This window comes from Halichoerus grypus, chromosome 14 (genome assembly GCF_964656455.1).
Source record: "Halichoerus grypus chromosome 14, mHalGry1.hap1.1, whole genome shotgun sequence".
NCBI classification, from domain to species: domain Eukaryota; kingdom Metazoa; phylum Chordata; class Mammalia; order Carnivora; family Phocidae; genus Halichoerus; species Halichoerus grypus.
In genome coordinates, this window is record NC_135725.1 from 57314638 (window position 1) to 57334372 (window position 19735).

Consider the following 19735-nt stretch of genomic DNA (forward strand, 5'->3'; position numbering starts at 1 on the left):
TAATGAGTTGTGTGAGTTTTTTATTTTGGATATTACCCTCTTATTAGTTATACCACTTGCAAATATCTTCTCCCATTTGGTAGGTTGCCTATTTGTTTTGTTTCTTTGACTATGTAAAATCTTTTTAGTTTGGTGTAGCCCCATTTGCTTATTTTTGCTTTTGTTTCCCTTGCATGAGGAGATAGATCCCCCCTCTCAAAATATTGCTCAGACAGATGTCTAAGAGTTTACAGCCTGTGTTTTCTAGAACTTCTAGGAGTTTAGGTTTCCAGGCTTAAAAACATTTAACTTTTTATTCTCTCTGAGTTTTTTTGTATATGGCATAAGAAGGTGGTTATTTCCTTCTTTTGCATGTAGTTGTCCAGTTTTGCCAGAACCATTTATTGAAGAGACTTCCCCATTGTATATTCTTGTCTGCTTTGTCGAAGATTAATTAACCTCATAAGTGTGAGTTTATTTCTTGACTGTTCTATTCCACTGATCTCTGTGGCTGCCTTTGTGTTAGTACCATACTATTTTAGTTACTATAGCTTTTAGTGTAGTTTGAAATTAGGGAGTATAAGGTGCTTCCAGCTTTGTTCTTCTTTCTCAAGATGGCTTGGGCTATTCAGGATCTTTTGTGATTTCATAGAAATTTTCAGATTATTCTAATTCTGTCAAAAGTGCCATTGGTACTTTGGTAAGGATTGGGTTGAGTCTGTAGATTGCTTTGGGAGTATGGACATTTTAACTGTATTCTTATATGAGTACAGTATGTATTTCCATTTATTTGTGTCCTCTCTAGTTTCTTTCATCAGTGTTTTTGTTATAGTTTTCAGAATACAGGTCTTTCACCTCCTCAGTTAAATTTATTCCTAGGTATTCTTTTTGATACAACTGTAAATAGGATTGTTTTCTTGGTTTCCTTTCTTTTTTTAATTTTTATTTAAATTCAATTAATATATAATGTATTACTGGTTTCGGAGATAGAGGTCAGTTATTCATCAGTCTTATATAATACCCAGTGCTCATTACATCACTTGCCCTCCTTAATGTCCATCACTCAGTTACCCCATCCACCCACCCATCTCCCCTCCAGCAACCCTTGGTTTGTTTCCTATGATTAAGAGTCTCTTATGATTTGTCTCCCTCTTCTTTTATTTTTTTCCTCTCTTCCCCTATGATCCTCTGTTTTGTTTCCTAAATTCCACATATCAACAAGATTGTATGGTAATTGTCTTGCTCTGATTTGGTTATTTCGCTTAGCATAACACCCCCTAATTCCATCCATGCCGTTGCAAATGGCAAGATTTCATTTTTTTTTGATGGCTGAGTAGTATTCCATTGTATATATATACCACATCTTCCTTATCCATTCATCTGTTAATGGACATCTGGGCTCTTTCCATAGTTTGGCTGTCGTGGACATTGCTGCTGTAAACATTGGGGTGCACGTGCCCCTTCTGATCGCTACATGTATCTTTGGGGTAAATACCAAGTAGTGTAATTGCTGGGTTATAGGGTAGCTCTATTTTCAACCTTTTGAGGAACCTCCATACTGTTTTCCAGAGTGGCTGCACTAGCTTGCGTTCTCACCAACAGTATAAGGGGTTTCCCCTTTCTCCGCATCCTCACCAACATCTGTCATTTCCTGACTTGTTAATTTTAGCCATTCTGACTGGGTGAGATGATATCTCTTTGTGGCTTTGATTTGTGTTTCCCTGATGCCAAGTTATGTTGAGCACTTTTTCATGTGTCTGTTGGCCATTTGGATGTCTTCTTTGCAAAAATGTCTGTTCATGTCTTCTGCGCATTTCTTGACTGGATTATTCTTTGGGTGTTGAGTTTGATAAGTTCTTGATAGATTTTGGATGCTAACCCTTTATCAGATATGTCACTTGCCAGTATCTTCTCCCATTCTGTCAGTTGACTTTTGGTTTTGTTGACCGTTTCCTTTGCTTTGCAAAAGCTTTTTATTTTGCTGAAATCTCAGTAGTTCATTTTTGCCTTCCCTTCGGAGACCTGTCTAGCAAGAAGTTGCTGCAGCTGAGGTTGAAGAGGTTGCTGCCTGTGTTCTCCTCAAGGATTTTGATGGATTCCTGTCTCACATTTAGGTCTTTCAGCCATTTTGAGTCTATTTTTGTGTATGGTGTAAGGAAATGGTCCAGTTTCATCTTCTGCATGTGGCTGTCCAGTTATCCCAACACGATTTGTTGAACAAACGATCTTTTTTCCATTGGATATTCTTTCCTGCTTTGTCGAAGATTAGTTGACCATAGAGTTGAGGGTCCATTTCTGGGTTCTTTATTCTGTTCTGTTGATCTGTGTGTCTGTTTTTGTGCCACAACCATACTGTCTTGATGATTACAGCTTTGTAATAGAGCTTGAAGTCTGTGATTGTGATGCGACCCACTTTGGTTTTCTTTTTCAACATTCCTTTGGCCATTCAGGGTCTTTTCTGGTTCCATACAAATTTTAGGATTATTTGTTCCAGCTCTGTGAAAAAAGGTGATGGTATTTTGATAGGGATTACATTGAATGTATAGATTGCTCTAGGTAGCGTAGACATTTTAACAATATTTGTTCTTCTAATCCATGAGCATAGAATGGTTTTCCATTTTCTTGGTTTCTTTTCTGATAGTTCATTAGCATATAGAAATGTAATTGATTTGTGTGTATTAATTTTATACTGCAACTTTACTGAATTCATTTATTCTAATAGTTTTTTGGCGGAGTCTTTAGGGTTTTTTATGGTATCATGTTACCTGCAAATAATGACAATTTTACTTATTCTTTTCCAATTTGGATGCCTGCCCCTTCCTCCCTTTCTCCTTCCCTACCCCCTTCTCTCCCTTTCTCCTCTTTCTCTCTCTTTTTTTTTAAGATTTTATTTATTTGTCAGAGAGAGAGAGAGAGAACAAGCATGGGTATCGGCAGGCAGAGCAAGAAGCAGGCCCTCCTCTGAGCAAGGAGCCTGATGCAGAACTCGATCCCAGGACCCTAGGATCCACCCAGGCGTGTCTCTCTCTCTTCCTTTTCCTTTTCCTTTCCTTTCTTTTCTTTTCTTGTCTGATTGATGTGGATACGACCTCTAATACTATGTTGAATAAAAGTGTCAAGAGTGGGCATTCTTTTCTTGTTCCTGATCCTAGAGGAAAAAGTTTCCAGCTTTTTACCATTAACTGTGATGTTATCTGTGGCTTTGGTACATATGGCCTTTATTATGTTGTGGTGTGTTCCCTCTGTACTCACTTTGTTGAGAGTTTTTATAATAAATGGATGTTGAATTTTCTTTCTTTATTTTTAAAAGACTATTTATTTATTTATTTGACAGAGAGAGAGACACACACGCACACACACAAACACACACAGCGAGAGAAGGAACACAAGCAGGGGGAGTGGGAGAGGGAGAAGCAGGCTTCCCGCTGAGCAGGGAGCCTGATGTGGGACTCGATCCCAGGACCCTGGGACCATGACCTGAGCCGAAGGCAGATGCTTAACAACTTGAGCCACCCAGGCGCCCCGGATGTTGAATTTTATGAAATGCTTTTTCTGCATCTATTGAGATGATCATATTATTTTATCCTTCAATTTGTTAATGTGTATCATTGTTGCTTGATTTGCAGATGTTTAACCATCCTTGCATCCCTAGAATGAATCCAAATTGATCATGGTGTATGATCCTTTTAATGTATTGTTGAATTTGGTTTGCTATTATTTTACTGCGGGTTTTGCATCTATGTTCACATCTCTGTTGACCTGTAGTTTTCTTTTTTTTGTGTGCTGTATTTGTCTTGTTTTGGTATCAGCATAATTCTGCCCTCATAGAATGTATTTGGAAGCTTTCCTTCCTCTTCTATTTTTTGGAATAGTTTGAAGAGAATAGGTATTAACTCTAAAATGTTTGGTAGAATTTGTCTGTGAATCCATATGGTCCTAGACTTTTATTTTTTGGTAGTTTTTTGATAACTGGTTCAATTTCATTACTAGTAATTGGTCTGTTCAGATTTTCTATTTCTTCCTGATTTAGTTCTGGAAGATTGTATGTTTCTAGGAATTTATCCATTTCTTTTAGGTTACCCAATTTGTTGGCATATAATTCTTCATAGTGGTCTCTTACAATCCTTTGTGTTTCTGTGGGATAAGAATAAGTAAAATAAGTAAAAGATCAGTTATAACTTCCCTTTCATTTCTGAATTTATTTGTGCTTTTTTCTCTCTCTCTCTTTTTTTTTTAAAGATTTTATTTATTTATTTGACAGGGAGAGACAGCGAGAGAGGGAACACAAGCAGGGGGAGCGGGAGAGGGAGAAGCAGGCTTCCTGCCGAGCAGGGAGCCTGATGTGGGGCTTGATCCCAGGACCCTGGGATCATGACCTGAGCCGAAGGCAGACGCTTAACGACTGAGCCACCCAGGTGCCCCTTTTTTCTTTTTTTTTGATGATTCTTGCTAGAGGTTTTTTTTTTTAAGACTATTTATTTATTTATTTATTTGGCAGAGAGAGAGAGGGAACACAAGCACGGGAAGTGGGAGAAGGAGAAGCAGGCTTCCTGCTGAGCAGAGAGCCCAGTGCATGGCTCAATCCCGGAACCCTGGGATCATGACCTGAGCTGGAGGCAGACGCTTAACAACTGAGCCACCCAGGTGCCCCTGGCTAGAGTTTTATCAGTTTTGTTTATCTTTTCAAAGAATAAGCTCTTAGTTTCATTGATCTTTTCTGTTGTTTTTTTAGTCTGTATTTTACTTTTTTGTAGTCTGATCTTTATTATTTCCTTCCTTTTACTAACCTTGGGCTTTGTTTATTCTTCTATTTCTAGCTCCTTTAGGTGGAAGGTTAGATTGTTTGAGATTTTTCTTGTTTCTTGAGATAGGCCTGTATTGCTATAAACTTCCCTCTTAGAACTGTTTTTGCTGTGTCTTTATATCCATCCTAGTGGATTTGAAGTGGTATCTCATTATGCTTTTGATACTCATTTCCCTGTGGCTAATGATGTTGAGCATCTCTTCTTGTGCTTATTGGCCATTTGTTTATCATATTTTTTGGAGAAATGTTTATTCACATACTTTGTCCATTTTTCAGTTGAGTTACAGGTTCCCCCTACTCTTTGAAAGTAGAGTGTTCCTATGAAAACTTTTATAAGGGGCGCCTGGGTGGCTCAGTCAGTTAAGTGTCTGCCTTCAACTCAGGTCATGTTCTCAGGGTCCTGGGGTCGAGCCCCACGTCAGGCTTCCCTGCTCAGCAGGGAGCCCACTTCTCCCTCTCCCTCTGCTGCTCCCCCTTCTTGTACTCTGTACTCTGTAAATAAATAAAATCTTAAAAAAAAAAAAAGAAAACTTTTATAAGCCAAAATGGTATAAAGTGAAGAAGCACTTACTATTAATTTATATGGAAAAAAATTTGAGTGTTCCTAGACCCAAAACATAACTTCTCTTAGGCTTTTCTGAGACCTTCGGGCATATCTTACCAACAGATACACAAGTAAATCCAGATAAAGCACAGATGCTCACAGACACAGTTCAAAGCTATGGTGGTGAGATGCTGAAGGACATTGGCAGCACTACATTTGTTGCTCAGGGTGCACACTGCTTCTATAATAGCTTGCAAAACAAACACTGAATTCTATTTTCACTTTTTGTGTTTTTTTCCCACAGAAATGAAAATCCTCTTTAGATTTTTTTTTTTTAAAGATTTTATTTATTTATTTGACAGAGAGAGACACAGCGAGAGAGGGAACACAAGCAGGGGGAGTGGGAGAGGGAGAAGCAGGCTTCCCACTGAGCAGGGAGCCCGACGTGGGGCTCGATCCCAGGACCCCGGGATCATGACCTGAACCGAATGAAGGCAGATGCTCAACGACTGAGCCACCCAGGCGCCCCCCTTTAGACTTTTTTTCTGTTAGTGAAAATAGGTACTAATGTTGTTCTGTAAAAGCAAAGTGGTGTGATCTGAACTTTTGAAAAGCAAAGGATACCTGTATTCCTCTTTATTGTTTAGTTATAAACATTCTTTTTTTTTTTTTAATTTAAAGATTTTTAAAGAGAAAGAGCGTGAGCTAGCAGGGTAGGGAGGAGCAGAGGGAGAGAGAGTCCCAAGCTGACTCCACATTGAGTGCGGAGCCATGCACAAGGCTCAGTCCCATGAGCCTGAGATCACGACCTGAGCTGAAATCAAGAGTTAGATGCTTAACTGACTGTGCCATCCAGACGCCTGTAATTATAAACATTCTTTACATATTCCGGATATGTATCCCTTACCAGAAAAATAATTTGAACATATTTTTTTCTCATTCTGTGGGTTGTTTTTTCATTTTCTTTATGGTACGTGTCTTTTGTTCCTTCTCATATTCCTATTACATGTATGTTACACCTTTTTGTAGTTGCCCCACAGTCTTTGGATATTCTGTTTTTTTCAGTCTTTGTTCTCTTTCCTTTTCAGTTTTCATGAATTCTTTTGATATAACCTCTAGCTCAGAGATTCTTTCCTCAGCTGTCTCCAGTCCTAATAAGCTCATCAAAGACCTTCTTCGTTTTTGTTACAGTGTTTTTTAATCTCTAGCATTTCTCTTTGGTTCTTTCTTAGGATTTCCATCTCTCTGCTTACATTGGCTGGCTGTTTTTGCATGCTATCTGCTTTATTCGTTAAAATCCTTAGAATATTAATCAGAGTTATTTTAAATTCCCAGTCTGATAATTCCAAAATCTATGCCATATTTTCATTGTGATAATTGCTCTTTATTTTTTATTTCTCCTTCTTGTATGCTTGTGATTTTTTTCTTGATAGCTGGATATGATGTACCCAGATATAAGGAACTCTTTAAATAGGTCTCAGTAATATGGTGGTAAGATTTTGGGGAGGGGGAAGCATTCTCTACTCCTGTGTTTAGGGCTCAGTCTTTCAGTGAGCCTTTGCCTCTGGATTGTGAACTTATCACAAGAGTTTTTCAGTCTCTTCCTCTTTTTTCTTCTCATCTAACTTTGTTCTTTTTCAAGACTGTTTGGGCTATTCTGGGTCCCCTGAATTACAACCTTATATGAATTTTAGTACCAGTTTTTCCATTTCTGTAAGGAAGGAAGCTGGAATTTCCATAAAATGATGTTGAATCTGAAGATCAGTTTGGGGAGGATTGCTATCTTAACAGTATTAAGTCTTGGAATCCATGAATATGCAATATCTTTCCATTTGTTTAGGTTTTTAATTTCTTTCAACAGTGTTTTGTATTTTTCAGAGTATAAGTTTTGTGTCACTTTTGTTAAATTTATTTTTAAGTATTGTTTTTGATGCTGTTGTAAATGGTACTTTCTTAATTTTCCTTTCAGTTTATTTAAATGATACTATATGGAAATATAATTGATGCTGGCATATTGATCTTTTATCTTGCAACCTTGATGAACTTGTTTACTTGTTCTAATAACTTTGAGTGGATTCGTTTGAGTATTTTATATACAAGGTTAGGTTATCTGCAAATACATATAACTTTACTTTCTTTCCAACCAAGATACCTTTTATTTCATTCCCTTGCTCAATTGTCTTAGCTAGCATCTTCAGTATAGTCTTGAACGGAAGTAGTGAGAGCAGACATCCATGTCTTGTTTCTGAAATTAGGGGAAAAGCATTAAGTCTGTCACTGTTAATTACAGTGTTAGTTAGGGTTTTTTTAAATCAATGTTCTTTATCAAATTGAGGAATTTACCTTGTATTCCCTTTTTGGGTATTTTAAATCATGAAGCGGTATTCAGTTTTTGAGTTGTTCTTAGTGGTTGTCCGGGGGACATCTTGTAACTAAAGTAGATCATTTAATACCATCTTAATTTCAATAGTATACAAAAATTTCGCTTCTAGACATACAGTTGGCCAACAGAACATGAAAAGATGTTCAACATCACTAATCATCAGGGAAATGCAAATCAAAACCACAATGAGATATCACCTCACCCCTGTCAGAATGACTAAAATCAAAAACACAAGAAACAACAAGTGTTGGCGAGGATACGGAGAAAAAGGAACCTTTGTGCACTGTTGATGGGAATGCAAACTGGTGCAGCCACTGTGGAAAACACTATGGAGGTTCTTAAAAAATTAAAAACAGGGGCACCTGGGTGGCTCAGTCAGTTAAGTGTCTGCCTTTGACTCAGGTCATGGTCCCAAGATCCTGGGATCGAGCCCCACATCGGTCTCTGTTGGGCTCTCTGTTCAGCAAGGAGCCTGCTTCTCCCTCTCCCTGTGTCTGCCGCTCCCCCTGCTTGTGCTCTCCTCTCTGTCAAATAAATAAAATAATATCTTTAAAAAAATTAAAAATAGAATGTATCACCATATGATCCAGTAATTCCACCACTGGGTATTTACCCAAAGAACATGAAAACACTAACTCAAAAAGATATATGCACCCCTGTGTTTATTGCAGTAGCCAAATGTGGAAGCAATCATGTGGCCATCCAAGATAAATGGATAAAGAGAATATGGGGTATGTGTATATACATACATACACAAGTGCGTGCACGCACACAGTGGAATATTACTCAGCCATAAAAAAGAATGAAACTTGGCATTTGTAACAACATGGATGGTGTAATGCTAAGTGAAATAAGTCAAAGAAAGACAAATACCATATGATTTCACTCATGTGGAAATTAAGAAACAAAACAAACAAAAAAGACAAAAAAGTAGACTCTTAAATGTAGAGAACAAACTGATAGTTACCTGACATGGGGGTGTTGGGTGAAATAAAGTGAAGGGAATTAAGAGTACACTTACCGTGATGAGCACTGAGTAATATATAGAATTGTTGAATCACTGTGTTGTACATCTGAAACTAATATAACACTATGTTAATTATACTGGAATTAAAAAATAAAATTTGGAAAATTTTGCTTCTTCATAAGTCTGATCCTTCCCCTTTACTTTTCTCTGCCACACGAATGTGCCCATCAAGATTTATAATTATTATATTATGTATTTGCCTTTTAAATCAGATGGAGGGGGGCGCCTGGGTGGCTCAGTTGTTAAGCGTCTGCCTTTGGCTCAGGTCATGATCCCAGGGTCCTGGGATCGAGCCCCACATCGGGCTCCCTGCTCCACGGGAAGCCTGCCTCTCCCTCTCCCACTCCCCCTGCTTGTGTTCCCTCTCTTGCTGTGTCTCTCTTTCAAATACATAAATAAAATCTTTTTAAAAAAATCAATCAGATAGGGGAAAAAAGGGATATAAACCAAAAAATACATTTATAATGTATGCTAATTATGAGTTCTCAGTTTTCATTTGTCTAGTAATGTCTTAATTCACCTTCATTTTTTGAGGAGTAATTTTGCTGGATATAGAAATTTTGGTTGATGAGTTTTGTTCTTTCAGCACTGTTTTCTGGCTTCTGATTAGAAGTTCTCTCTTATTGAGGATTCCTTGTGCTTGATTAATTGTGCTCTTGCTGCTTTCAAGATTGTCTTTGGCTTTCAGCAGTTTATGATATTTCTAGATGTGGATCTTTGTGAGTTTATTCTACTGGCAATTGTTGAACTTCTTGTTTATGTGGCTTAATGTTTTTCATTAAATTTGGATGTTTGGGGTCATTATTTTATCAAATACTCTTTTTTGTCCATTTGTTTCCTCTCCTGCTGGGATTCCCAGTAATGCATATGTTGGTTTCTGAGTCACATTTGTTTTTATTTCTTTAGATGGGGTAATCTAAATGGACATATCTTCATTTTCACAAATTCTTTTTTCCTCTTATTCAGATCTGCTGTTCAGCCCATCTAGCTTTTTGTTATTGTTATTGTACTTTTGACCACAGTTCATACTTTTTTTTTTCTCAAAAAACTATTCATTTTATTTTTTATAATTTTTCTTCATTGATATTCACAGTGTGCCGAAATATTTTTTTTTCCCTCATACTGTCCTTAGTTCTTTAGCCACAGTTTCCTTTAATCCTTTAAACAATGCAGCTGATTTAAGGACTTGTCTGATAAATTCAGTATCTGGGCTTCTATTTTCTATTGATTGGTTTTTTACCCTGTATATAGGCCATACTTTGTAGGTTGTTTTTTTTCTCATGTTCTGTAGTAATGTGTTGAAAACTAGTTGGATGTTTAAGTAATAAAATGTGGCAACAGAATTTTTTCTTGCTGTTTATTGTGATTGTTTCCTTGTTTAATTAGTTTTCTGACCCAGTTCTGTTTTGTCTATATTCTTGTGTTTGGCCAGTAACGTCTCCACTTGGTTAGCTAAGCAATCAGCTAATGATTGAACAGCGATTTCCTTAGTTTGATTTGATTTGATTTCCTGGAACCAACAAGTTCCCTGGGCATTGTAGAGCAGCTGTGTGTGCATGTTGAGGCACACCTTTTAACACTCAGCTAGCCAGTTTTGAACTCTGCCTTAGCCTTTAGTTCCTCCTTGTGCAGATCCTCAAATTCAGCCAGAGATGATAGTTTAGGGCCTTCTAATGAATTCTCATGACTTTCCTGAGTGTGTGTATAGCCTGTACACATGTCCAGCACTACACATGGGCCTCGTCTTCTGTATTCTTAGGAATTTGTTAGAGTTTTTCACAGCCCTTATGTGTATCTTATCCTTGCTTTCCCTATTAAATTTTTTGGTTAGTCTGTTGTTCAGCCTAACAGGCAGCTTTGAAGTTCAATAGCTGTCTATCATTGTCAACAACCACACCCAAGGAAAATTATTTTGATGCTGTCCAAGCTACAGATCAGGTCAAATATAGACAACCTTGCAAGTGAATTTTTCTAGGGAACCATCAAAAAGGTCAGATAGTGATAATTCTTTGGGATTAAGGCTTTGAAGAAATTTCAGCACATTGTTGCTGCTTGTCTTCACTTTAAATGTGATTTGTTAGTTTTAAGGTTACCATAGCTCTGGAGGTCAGGGCGTGGGACTAGGGCATGTTAAAACACCACAGAGTTCACTGTTCTTATTGAGGGTCAGCTCTTTTTCTTAAATAGATGCTCTTTGAATTCCTGCAAACCTTTGGTTATTTTCTACATTCTGTAAAATTGATTCTTAAAATTTTTGCCAGTTTTCTCGTTGCTTTTATTGAAGAAAGAAATTTTGAGTGTCCTGACTTGCCATGTTGGTTTTAGCTTATTTACTCTTAGCTTGTCCTTTCTGTCCCTTCCTCAGGCTCTTTTACTGTACTGTTAGATGAGGGTCTTTCTGGGTTTCTTCATATTTGAAATAAGAGATATTGCCAAGGACAGTCAACTGTAGTTATTTATAATAGCAAAAGAGTGAAAACAACCCAAATGTTTCAAAATAAAGAAATCTTTTTTTTTTTTTAATGTTTCGTCTATATATTCATATGATGGAACATTACAGAGTCACTAACAATCATGTATTTGGAGACTATTTTATAGGAAAATGTATGATTATGGATAGGAGAAAAGTATAAAATGCAGTATATTCAAATTTTTGAAAATAAGTTTTGTAAAGAAATAAACATGTATATACACCAAAATTAACTGCTGGAAGGAGCTGTATCAAAATAGTAGCATTTCAGAGAAAGACAATTACCATATGATTTCACAGATAGGTAGAATTTGAGAAACAAGGCAGAGGATAATAGGGGAAGAGAGGAAAAAATGAAACAACACGAAACCAGAGAGGGAGACAAACCATAAGAGACTCTTAATCTCAGGAAACAAACTGAAAGTTCCTGGAGGGGAGGGGGATGGGAGGGATGGGGTGGCCGGGTGATGGACATTGGGGAGGGTATGTGTTGTGGTAAGTGCTGTGTATTCTATAAGACTGATGAATCACAGGCCTGTACCCCTGAAACAAATAATACATTATATGTTAATAATAAAAAATAATAATAAAGGATAGTGCATGATTAGAAAAAATGGTAGGATTTATTATTTCTGGGTGGTAGTTAGGTGAGTTAAAAACTGTATTATGTACCATAAGGTTGTGTTAATTATTTTTTGTGATAAAATGCAGTAATTAGTGTGACACACCTGTACCTATACTGTTTTTCAGTCTTATGAGTTTAATTAAAAATTATATGGATGTTGAGTTTTGGTGATTTAACATAAGCTCTTATAAATATTTGAAGAGATGCTATAAGAACGTGCTAATAATAACTGACATTGGGGCTAACAAAATGTATATGAGCAGTTGTTAATCCTAAGAGTCTACTCTGTAGAAAGGAGTTTTTGTTGCACTGGGGTATAATAAGGTGAATTATTAGGCAGATGAAAAACCTGAAGTCTGATTTATTCGATTTCATTTTTTTTCTTTTCAGGCGCATATTAAATTTCCTATTGACTACCCATATTCACCACCTACCTTCAGATTCTTGACCAAAATGTGGCACCCCAACATTTATGAGGTAAGAGACATATGTTGTGAATTTCTCTGAAGATGTACTTTTTAGAAACAGTCCTTTAAAATAACCTTTATATCTCCATATGCTGTGGTTGTTATGCTGTAGCCACAAGGGAGTATTCATGGTTCCCCACTTTTAGTTAGTAATCTCTAGTTTAATGGTTCAAAATTGAGGGTGGTTTTATAATACCAGTATATATTATATTTAAGAATAAGGCTTTAGGGGTGCCTGGGTGGCTCAGTCGTTAAGCGTCTGCCTTTGGCTCAGGTCATGATCCCAGCGTCCTGGGATCGAGCCCCACATCAGGCTCCCTGCTCAGCGGGAAGCCTGCTTCTCCCTCTCCCACTCCCCCTGCTTGTGTTCCTGCTCTCGCTATCTCTCTCTGTCAAATAAATAAAATCTTTAAAAAAAAAAAAAAAGAAGGCTTTAAACCTTTGTTGCTTATTGCTAAGATTATTATAATGCCTATGTGTTAAGACTTGCATTTCAAAAATTTAGTATATATAAAGACATACAAATTAGTGTACCTATCCTGTAGCGTCACAGCAGTGGTCACCTGTTGCTGTGATCAGAAATTGAGGTTTTTAGGGGAATTTATCCTACTACATTTGGACTGGCCTCCTTTTAGGAATTGCTGCAGAACAGTTGAGAACCTCTTTTAGAATAAATCCAAGGTGAGGTTCTTTTACTGGACAAATTCACATGCCTTCGGGAATCATTTCTAGTTTTGTTGATGAAATGTACTTACCTTTGGGCTAATCTGTAACGATGCTAGAATGATGCATTTTGTTTCTCAGGATAATTATGTCAGGATCCTGTAAAATATCCTTAGAGTCTACTCCTTTACCATTCTGTAATATTTTTCATTGTAATAAGGCTCTGAGGTGGTTTCATTTTATTGAAGCTGTGGTCCAAGCATAAAATTGCTTTTTTAAAATTGGCAGCATTAGTTATGGTAGTCCCTTTTATTGGCCTGGTGGATATTGGGAAGCTCCTTTGCTCCAGAAACAGAGCAACATAGTCTTTGAATTGCTTGTGGGCAAGAAATGGAGAACTTACTCTAGAGTCCTGAATTTGGATCTCCATCTGTATAAATTAGCACACTGGAGCAGCTTTAGTGTTTTTCACAACTTGCTTTTTCTTTGAGGTATTATCTTCATTTTGTTTTTTTCTTTTCTATTTATTATTTATTTGAGAGAGAGAGTGTGTTTGTGGTGGTGGGGGGGCGGATGGGGGAGTGGCAGAGGGAGAAAAAATCCCAAGCAGACTCCCACCTGAGTACGGAGCCCGACACGGGGCTCAGTCCGACAACCCTGAGATCATGACCTGAGCTGAAATCAAGAGTCAGTCACTTTAACTGACTGAGTCACCCAGGTGCCCCCCCCCCTTTTTTTAGAAGCGGGGAGGGGCAGAGGGAGAGAGAGAGAATCTTTTTTTTTTTTTTTTTTTTTAATGTTTTATTTATTTATTCATGAGAGTCAGAGAGAGAGAGAGAGAGGCAGAGGGAGAAGCAGGCTCCCCCGCCTAGCAGGGAGCCCGATGCGGGACTCGATCCCAGGACCCTAGGATCATAACCTGAGCCGAAGGCAGACGCTTAACCATCTGAGCCACCCAGGCACCCGAGAGAGAGAATCTTAAGCAGACTCCGTGCCCAGCGAGGAGTCCCATGTGGGGCTCAATCTGACAACCCTGAGATCTTGATCAAAATCAAGAGTCAGATTTTTTTTTTTTTAAAGATTTTATTTATTTGTCAGAGAGAGCAGAAGCAGGGGGAGCAGTAGGCTCCCTGCTGAGCAAGGAGCCCGAGGTAGGACTCGATCCTAGGACCCTGGGATCATGACCTAAGCTGAAGACAGCTGCTTAACCAACTGAGCCACCCAGGCATCCCAAGAGTCAGATGTTTAACTGACTGAGCCACCCAGGGACCCCTCTTTTCTTCTTTAAACAGAACAAACTGGTGCTCAAGAGGTGATACATAGTTACATTTCCAGAAATAAGCTCCCAGAATATTGTTTTAGTATCTTTAGTATTTGACATAATCACAATATGAATAAACAATAGTAAATCCCTTATATTATTTTGTATAACTAAGTTACCCATTGTAGGAGAGAGACATAGAAGCAATTCGCTGTTTCATAAGTTCAAAGTGAGTTCAGTACACATAGAAATATTTTTGTGTCTCTGTCCATGTAATATATAGAGAGATTTTATTTATTTTTAGATAGATAGATAGATTTTAGATAGCAAGAGAGAAGTGAGAAGACACAAGCTTTTGTTTTGCTATTGAGAACTAATTTACCATAAAGCCATGTATTCACTTCTTTCCATCTCAAGTTATCTAATTCCCAAATCCCTCTCAAATAAGAAACAAAAAACAAAGGAAGGAATTCAGAACTGTGAAGGATTAAAATGTAGGTAAACTCCCCTTTCCAGTATTTTCTCACTATTAAGGTAGGCCATTTAGTTCTGTCTCCTTAAGATTTAACATTGGATCATTATCTTTAAAAATATTTTTCATATTCATAATAAAATTTTCAGTGGTAAAATAATGCATACATACCTTACAAATATGCAGTTGTTTTCCATGCCATAAAAGTTTTCTTTTAAAAGAAGTGATAAGTCATAGTTAGCAATTTAATTTGATGTAGTCATGGTGGTAATAAGAGACTCTTCTCACATAAGTTAATTTATCTTTGCTACATTTAGAAATGGTATCAGAATTGAACTCTTCTTTAAAGATTTATTTATTTTAGAGAGCGTGCACACGAGTGGGAAGGGCAGAGTGAGAGGGAGAGAGAATCTCACTGGTCATGGAACCTGATGTGTGGGACTCAATTTCACAACCCTGAGATCATGACCTGAGCCTAAACCAAGAATCAGATGCTTAACCAACTGTGCTACCCAGGCGCCCCAGAATTGAACTTTTTGAGGGCCTATGTCAGTATTTGTGATTCTAGAGAATAGGGCTCTTGCTTCTTGGCCAAAGGGATATTCTTGGTGGTGGTTCTCTACTCACCCACGTGTGTTGTCCCCTAAGGTGGACACATGGTGGACCTCAATATCATATTGTTAGTTTACTGCAGAGTTATTTATAATAGAACTGCAGGGGAGGGAGGGACAATGAAACAACCCAATCAAAAAACAAAAGCAGACTACTCAAATGCCAGAAAAAGGGACTTGAAAGAGTTTTTGATAGGGGAGCCTGGGTGGCTCAGTTGGTTAAGTGTCTGCCTCCAGCTTAGGTCATGATCTCAGGGTCCTGGGATGTCCTGCATCAGGCTCTCTGCTCAGCGGGGAGCCTGCTTCTCCCTCTGCCTGCCGCTCCCCCTGCTTGTGCTCTCTCTCTGTCTCTCTCTAATAAATAAATAAAATCTTTATTAAAAAAAAAGTTTTTGATTCATGGGCATTAAAAATAAATATTGTAGGGACACCTGGGTGGCTCAGTTGGTTGAGTGTTTGACTGTTGATCTCAGCGTCTTTTTTTTTTTTTTTTTTTTAGATTTTATTTATTTATTTGACAGAGAGAGACATAGCGAGAGAGGGAACACAAGCAGGGGGAGTGGGAGAGGGAGAAGCAGGCTTCTCGCGGACCAGGGAGCCCGATGCAGGGCTCAATCCCAGGACCCTGAGATCATGACTTGAGCCGAAGGCAGACACTTAACGACTGAGCCAGCCAGGCGCCCTGATCTCAGGGTCTTGAGTTCAAATCCCTTGTTGGGCTCTACACTGGGTATGGAGCCGACTAAATGAATGAATGAATGAATGAGTAAAAATAAATATTGTAAAGACTATTACTGTTACAGAATAGTTTATTATGTCAAGTTTTAAAAATCACCAGAGCTTGGTTACAGTTTTGTTAAATACATCCATGGACACATTACTGCAGCCCCAAAAGTAGTAAATACGGCAATGTTATATGAGTGAATTTAATTATTTTAACATTTCCTTTATAGTTGCTAAGTTTTTGAAATTTATAAATATCAAGGGGAAACTTGGAGAACAAGAGAAATTTAATACAATGGGACGCCTGGGTGGCTCAGTCGGTTAAGTGTCTGCCTTCAGCTCAGGTCATGATCCCAGGGTCCTGGGATCGAGTTCCGCATCGGGCTCCTTGCTCAGTGGGGAGCCTGCTTCTCCCTCTCCTGCTCTGTCTGCCACTCCCCCTGCTTGTGCTCTCTCTCTCTCTCTCTCTCTCTCTGACAAATAAAATCTTAAAAAAAAAATTTAATATGAACTTGTCATCAATCATTCTACTCCTATCTGCTTTGTAATATGTTGAGTGAGCTCAAAAATACAGTTTCCTGGTTACGGGTAACTACATATTCAATGTAGACAACCAACAAAGCCTACTTGCCCCACAGACCATGTATTAAAATGGGGTTTTCATACCCAACAAAGCCTACTTGCCCCACAGACCATGTATTAAAATGGGGTTTTCATACATACTGTAATTCACTATGAACTTTACAGCTATGGCAACTCAGAATCTCCCTGTTCTTTATCATTTATTTAAAAAAATTGCGGGCTGCGCCTGGGTGGCTCAGATGGTTGGGCGTCCGCCTTCAGCTCAGGTCATGATCTCCAGGTCCTGGGATCAAGCCCCACATCAGGCTCCCGGCTGGCTCAGCAGGGAGTCTGCTTCTCCCTCTCCCTCTGCCTCTCCCCCTGCTTGTGTGCTCTCTCTGTCTCTCTCTCTCTCAAATGAATAAATAAAATCTTTTTTAAAAAATTAAAACTAACTAAATAATTTTTTTTTTAGGGGTGCCTGGGTGGTTCAGTCGGTTAAGCATCTGCCTTTGGCTCAGGTCGTGATCCTAGAGTCCAGGGATCAAGCCCCACTTCGGGCTTCCTGCTCAGTGGAGAGCCTGCTTCTCCCTCTCCCTCTGCCTGCCTCTCTGCCTATTTGTGCTCTTTCTCTCTCTCTGTCAAATAAATAAATCTTCATTTTTTTTTTTTTAAGAATATACTGATTTTTTTTTAGAATAGTTTTAGGTTCACTGCAAAACTGAATGGAAAACACAGTACTTGATGATCTTTAGGATATAGTATTTTTAAATTTTATTGTTTTAATAACGATTAAAATTAGATCCTACTGTTTTAATAGGCTTTTCCTAAGACATGTTTTCTTAGCTTGGGCTGCCATAACAGTATCATATAGGGAATGGCTTAAACAAAAGAAATTTATTTTTTCGTAGGTTAGGAAACTAGAAGTCCAACATCAAGGTACCAGCATGGTTTGTTTCTGAAGACTCTTGTGGCTTATCTCTGTGTCCTCACATGGCTTGAGTAGAGAGTGAACTAGCTCTCTGGTATCTTGTATAAGGTTTTTTGCCAAGTCTATAGAACCGTAACTTTTTGGAATAATAGAATTTAGACTTTGTGAGTGGTGAATGGGCCTTAATTATACAGGGTTTATGATCTTTGTAATAATTTAGGTAGATGGTATGCCGTTATCAGCTTTTCAGAAATTGAAAGAACTGCATATGTTAAGAGTCCTTTACGATAAAGCTGTAATCATAAATTATATTTTAATATTATACAGGAAAGACTAGGTAAAAGCAATAGTAATACTGTATTAGGGTTCTCCAGAGAAACAGAACTGATAGCATATATAGAGATATATATTAGAGGAGGTTTATTATACAAGTTGGCTCACATGGTTATGAAGTCAGAAATTGCACAATCTCTGCAAGCTGTAGAACTGGGAAAGCTGGGAGTATAATTTAGACTGAATCCAAAGGCCTGGGAACTGGGGAGCTGCTGGTGCAAGTCCTAGAGTACCAAGACTCAAAAACCCAGAGTTCCGTTGTTCCAGCTCAGGAGAATTTGTCCTTTGCCATTTTGTTCTATTCAGGCCTTCATCAGAATGGCGGATGCTTGCCCCATTAGGATCCCTGTCCCCATTATGGTGGATATTCTTTACTTAGTCTACTGATAGAAATATTAATTTCTTCTGGAAACATCCTCACAGACACACCTAGAAGTAATATTTTACCAGCTATCTGAGCATCCCTTAGCGCAGTCAAGTTGACACATAAATTTAACCATCCCAGATACCTATCTTTTTCAACCATTCCTCCCTTCCCATCCACATATGGTCTTTCTGTCCTCTGTGTACACCACTGTGTTCATAGCGAGTATAATTAGGAAGTACATTTGAATCCTTTACATAGCAAGATGTTTTAAAATAAGGGTTTACTCCATTCTTATTTGATAGCACTCAGTAAAATTATTAGATAATGCAACAAATGATAGCTCACCTAGTTCTGCTTCATCTCCTTTGCTCATTTAATGTGCATTTCTTTCTCTTTGATTAAATTATTATTCTTTTATCCTTTTGGTGGAATTATCTAATAGAGCTATGGTTTTTATGTGATTTCTCTGGGAATTTCCTTTGTTATTCCACCCAGGAATCAAATAATAAAACCAAAGAAGTCATATTAGAATCAATTACAAATAAAGTTGTAATGTTATATTCTCTGATGATTTTTCAATGCTAGGATAAACTGCTGAAGTTCATTATTCTTAAACTTATTTCATATAAAATTTAAATATAAAAATTTAAAATTCTATAACATTTATAATTTTTATTAAAATGCTTTCATTTCAATGTCTAGATGTTATAAACATACTAAAAATGTTAAGTTTAAACCCACTTCTTGGGGCACTTGGGTGGCTCATCAGTTAAGCATCTGCCTTCGGCTCAGGTCATGATCCCAGGGTCCTGGGATTGAACCCCGAGTTGGGCTCCTTGCTCAGTGGGGAGCCTGCTTCTCCTTCTTCTTCTGCCCCTTCCCCTGCTTGTGCTCTCTGGCTCTTTCTCTGTCAAATAAAATCTTTAAAATATATATATATATAAAATAAAAATATAATAAAAAATTAACCCACTTAAAAATAATTTTAGACTTAAAAGAGTTTCCAGAATAGTACAGAAAGTTCTCATAAAACTTTTACTCAGGTTTCTCTAATGTTAACTAACATCTTATACAAGAATAGGACATTCATCGGGGCGCCTGGGTGGCTCAGTTGGTTAAGCGACTGCCTTCGGCTCAGGTCATGATCCTGGAGTCCCGGGATCGAGTCCCGCATCGGACTCCCTGCTCGGCAGGGAGTCTGCTTCTCCCTCTGACCCTCCCCCCTCTCATGTGCTCTCTCTCTCTCTCTCATTCTCTCTCTCAAATAAATAAATAAATAAATAAAATCTTAAAAAAAAATAGTACATTCATCAAAACTAAGAAATTAACTTTGGTACAATACTGTTAAGTAAACTACAGACTTTATTTGGAGTAAAGTGTGGGATGGGGAAGGTTTTTTTTTTTTTTTTTTTTTTAAGATTCTATTAGCATGAGAAGGGGGAGGGTCAGAGGGAGAAGCAGACTCCCCACTGAGCAGGGAGCCCAATGTGATACTCGATCCTGGGACTCCAGGA

The 19735-nt window shown here is 38.0% G+C and overlaps 1 protein-coding gene across 2 annotated transcripts in view; it reads left to right on the top strand.

Moving 5' to 3' along the window:
* UBE2R2 (ubiquitin conjugating enzyme E2 R2) overlaps window positions 1–19735 on the top strand; it is a 109058-nt gene that overhangs the window by 62914 nt on the left and 26409 nt on the right. For both annotated transcript variants that reach the window (XM_078061393.1, XM_036069576.2), the window contains exon 2: window positions 12223–12309. In XM_078061393.1, coding sequence (XP_077917519.1) covers window positions 12223–12309 — 87 coding nt within the window. The remainder of the gene's footprint in view (window positions 1–12222; window positions 12310–19735) is intronic.